This window comes from Rhinoraja longicauda, unplaced genomic scaffold (assembly GCF_053455715.1).
Source record: "Rhinoraja longicauda isolate Sanriku21f unplaced genomic scaffold, sRhiLon1.1 Scf002709, whole genome shotgun sequence".
Classification (NCBI taxonomy): domain Eukaryota; kingdom Metazoa; phylum Chordata; class Chondrichthyes; order Rajiformes; family Arhynchobatidae; genus Rhinoraja; species Rhinoraja longicauda.
Window position 1 is genome coordinate 1 of NW_027603922.1, and position 4,113 is coordinate 4,113.

At 64.8% G+C, this 4,113-nt stretch overlaps 1 protein-coding gene across 1 annotated transcript; it reads right to left on the minus strand.

The window, feature by feature from the left end:
* Nucleotides 1-19: 19 nt before the first annotated feature.
* LOC144591885 (FACT complex subunit SPT16-like) lies at nucleotides 20-3,678 on the minus strand (the record flags this gene model as incomplete). The annotated part of the gene is made up of 3 exons (XM_078395890.1): nucleotides 3,498-3,678; nucleotides 908-1,000; nucleotides 20-190 (listed from the first exon to the last, which is right to left on the minus strand). Coding segments are annotated over exons 1-3 (333 nt in total), but the record flags the coding sequence as incomplete, so codon positions are not given.
* Nucleotides 3,679-4,113: the final 435 nt, after the last annotated feature.

A 4,113-nucleotide genomic window follows, 5' to 3' on the forward strand; every position in this document is an offset into this window, starting at 1 on the left:
TATACCCCGTTACACCCACCTTCTCGCGGACGAGCAGCGTTGCGGCCGGCACCCCATTACTGCCGTCACCCCCCTTGCTGCTCGCCACCTGCTTGAGGAACTCCAGTTTCTTCTTGCTCGCCATGAACACGATGCGCTCCTCACAGAAAACCATGATGGTGTCCGTCAGCTCGTAGCCCAGCAGCCACATCTGGGGGGACACGCACACACGTCACGGGGAGACACGCACACACGTCACGGGGAGATAAGGGGGACACGCACACGTGCACGGGGAGACACGCACACACGTCACGGGGAGACACGCACACACGTCACGGGGAGATAAGGGGGACACGCACACGTGCACGGGGGGACACGCACACACGTCATGTGGGAGACACGCACACGTCACGGGGAGACACGCACATGTCACGGGGAGACGGGGACACGCACACGTCACGGGGAGACACGCACACGCACACACGTCACGGGGAGACACGTGACGGCGGGGTGGGGGTAGGGTGGTGTGGGGGATGAGGTGGGGGTGCGGGTGGGTGGGGTGGTGTGTGGGGAGGGGTGCGGGGATATGGAGTGTGAGGGGGGGGTAGGTTACCTGCAGGGCGGTGGACTTTGTGTACACGAGGGGTGGGGGTCGGGGATGAGGTGGGGGTGCGGGGGTGGGGTGTGGGTGGGGGTCGGGGATGAGGTGGGGGTGCGGGGAGGGAGTGGGGAGGGGGTCAGGGAGGGGAGGGGGGGTGGAGTGCAAGGGTGGGGTACGTTACCTGCAGGGCGGTGGACTTTGCGTACAAGGGGTCGGGGGTCGGGGATGAGGTGGGGGTGCGGGGGTGGGGTGTGGGTCGGGGATGAGGTGGGGGTGCGGAGTGGAGGGGGTGGGGGGGGGAGGGGGTGGGGAGGTGGGGTACGTTACCTGCAGGGCGGTGGACTTTGCGTACACGATTTCCTCATCCACTCCCACAGCCACCACGATGGCATCCACCTTGCCATACTCATCCTCTCCTTTCTGGGGGGTGGGGGTTACAGAGATTAAAAAAACAGGGATTAAAAGTACCATTAGCAAATTTGCAGATGATACTAAGCTGGGGGGTAGTGTGAATTGTGAGGAAGATGCAATAAGGCTGCAGGGTGACTTGGACAGGTTGTGTGAGTGGGCGGATACATGGCAGATGCAGTTTAATGTGGATAAGTGTGAGGTTATTCACTTTGGAAGTAAGAATAGAAAGGCAGATTATTATCTGAATGGTGTCAAGTTAGGAGGAGGGGGAGTTCAACGAGATCTGGGTGTCCTAGTGCATCAGTCACTGAAAGGAAGCATGCAGGTACAGCAGGCAGTGAAGAAAGCCAATGGAATGTTGGCCTTCATAACAAGAGGAGTTGAGTATAGGAGCAAAGAGGTCCTTCTGCAGTTGTACCGGGCCCTGGTGAGACCGCACCTGGAGTACTGTGTGCAGTTTTGGTCTCCAAATTTGAGGAAGGATATTCTTGCTATGGAGGGCGTGCAGCGTAGGTTCACTAGGCTAATTCCCAGAATGGCGGGACTGTCGTATGTTGAGAGGCTGGAGCGATTGGGCTTGTATACACTGGAATTTAGAAGGATGAGGGGGGATCTTATTGAAACATATAAGATAATTAGGGGATTGGACACATTAGAGGCAGGAAACATGTTCCCAATGTTGGGGGAGTCCAGAACAAGAGGCCACAGTTTAAGAATAAGGGGTAGGCCATTTAGAACGGAGATGAGGAAGAACTTTTTCAGTCAGAGAGTGGTGAAGGTGTGGAATTCTCTGCCTCAGAAGGCAGTGGAGGCCAGTTCGTTGGATGCTTTCAAGAGAGAGCTGGATAGAGCTCTTAAGGATAGCGGAGTGAGGGGGTATGGGGAGAAGGCAGGAACGGGGTACTGATTGAGAGTGATCAGCCATGATCGCATTGAATGGCGGTGCGTACAGGCTCGAAGGGCTGAATGGCCTACTCCTGCACCTATTGTCTATTATCAGTGGGGGGCATTTGACCCACCCCACCCCCCCTCCTCCTGCCCCCCCGTCCCACACAGTCACAGCAATGTTGCCAGGACTAGAGGGTGTGAGCTCCAGGGAGAGGTTGAGCAGGCTGGGTCTCTATTCCATGGAGCGCAGGAGGATGAGGGGTGATCTTATAGAGGTGGACAAAATCATGAGTGGAATAGATCGGGTAGATGCACAGAGTCTCTTGCCCAGAGTAGGGGAATCGAGGACCAGAGGACATGGGTTCAAGGTGAAAGGGAAAAGGTTTAATAGGAACCTGAGGGGCAACTTTTCCACACAGAGGGTGGTGGGTGTACGGAACGGAAACAGCGACAATAGGTGCAGGAGGAGGCCATTCGGCCCCTCACTCCCTCTCTCTCCCCCCCCCCCTCCGCTCTCCCTGCACCTGCCAGTGGGCGTAGAGGTGGCGGGTGAGTGAAGGCTTCCTTGTCCAGGTTCACCCACTCATCCCCCCACCCTCACCCACCCTCCCACTCACCCACCCACCCTCACCCCCCCATCCACTCACCCCCCCACCCACACATCCCCCCCACCCACTCCCACCCTCACCCCACCCCCCCTCAACCCCCCCACTCCCAACCCCCCCTCACCCTCACCCACCCCCCCCCTCACCCCCCCCACTCCCACCCTCACCCCCCCCACTCCCACCCTCACCCCCCCCCACTCTCCCCTCCCCTCCTCACCCTCCCCTCACACCCCCCTCACCCCCCCACTCCTCCCCTCACCCCCCCCTCACCCTCCCCTCACCCTCACTCCCCCTCAACCCCCCCACTCCCACCCCCCCTCACCCTCACCCCCCCTCACCCCACCCCCCCTCAACCCCCCCTCAACCCCCCCACTCCTCCCCTCACCCTCACCCCCCCCCACTCCCACCCCCACCCCCCCTCTCCCCCCCCTCCACTCCCACCCCCACCCCCCCTCTCCCCCCCCTCACCCCCCCCACTCCCCCCCCCTCACCCCCCTCTCTCCCCCCCACTCCCACCCCCCCTCTCCCCCCCCCACTCCCTCACCCCCCTCTCCCCCCCCCACCCCCCCCTCTCCCCCCCACCCCCCCCCACCCCCCCTCTCCCCCACCCCCCCACTCCCACCCCCTCACCCCCCTCTCCCCCCCTCACCCCCCCCCCACTCCCACCCCCTCACCCCCCTCTCCCCCCCCCACTCCCACCCCCTCACCCCCCCCCCACTCCCACCCTCTCACCCCCCCCCTCTCCCCCCCTCACCCCCCCCCACTCCCACCCCCTCACCCCCCTCTCCCCCCCTCACCCCCCCCCACTCCCACCCTCTCACCCCCCTCTCCCCCCCCTCACCCCCCCCCCACTCCCACCCTCTCACCCCCCTCTCCCCCCCTCACCCCCCCCCCACTCCCCCCCTCTCCCCCCCTCACCCCCCCCCTCACCCCCCCCCCACTCCCCCCCCCTCTCCCCCCCCCTCACCCCCCCTCTACCCCCCCCCCCCCCCCCCCCTCCCCCCCCCTCTCACCTTCCAGTGGGCGTACAGGCGCTTGAGGCGGCGGGTGAAGGCCTCCTTGTCCAGATTCACCGCCATCATCCGGCGCCCGCGCTCCCCGCGGCAAATGGCGGCGCCTCCCGGGCCCTCAGCGCGCACTGCGGCTGCGCTGCGCCGGCACCCCGGCCCACTGCGGCTGCGCGGCGCCGGCACTCCAAGCCCACTGTGGCTGCGCGGCGCCGGCACTCCGACCCACTGCGGCTGCGCGGTCGGCTCCCTGACGTCACGGCCTGCGCGGTGAAGGCACTGCAGCCCAATGCGCTTGCGTGGAGCCGGCACCCATGACGTTCCGCCTGCGTGCAGCCGGCACGCCCACCCACTGCGTCTGCGTAAAGTCGGCACCCATGACGTCACGGCCTAAGCGGCGCCGGCACTCCCGCCAACTGCGTCTGCGCGAAGTCGGCATCTCTGCCCATTCCGCCCCAATGCGTCTGCGCGGCGTCGGCTCCCGTAACGTCACGCCGCTTCGGCGCCGGCAACCCTCCCCGCGCCCCCACTGCGTCTGCGCGGCTGCCAGCTGCCGGCACTCCCGCCCAGAGGACGCGATGTGGATCCGGAGTCGAGCGGCTGATCGACGGTGGGGGAGGGG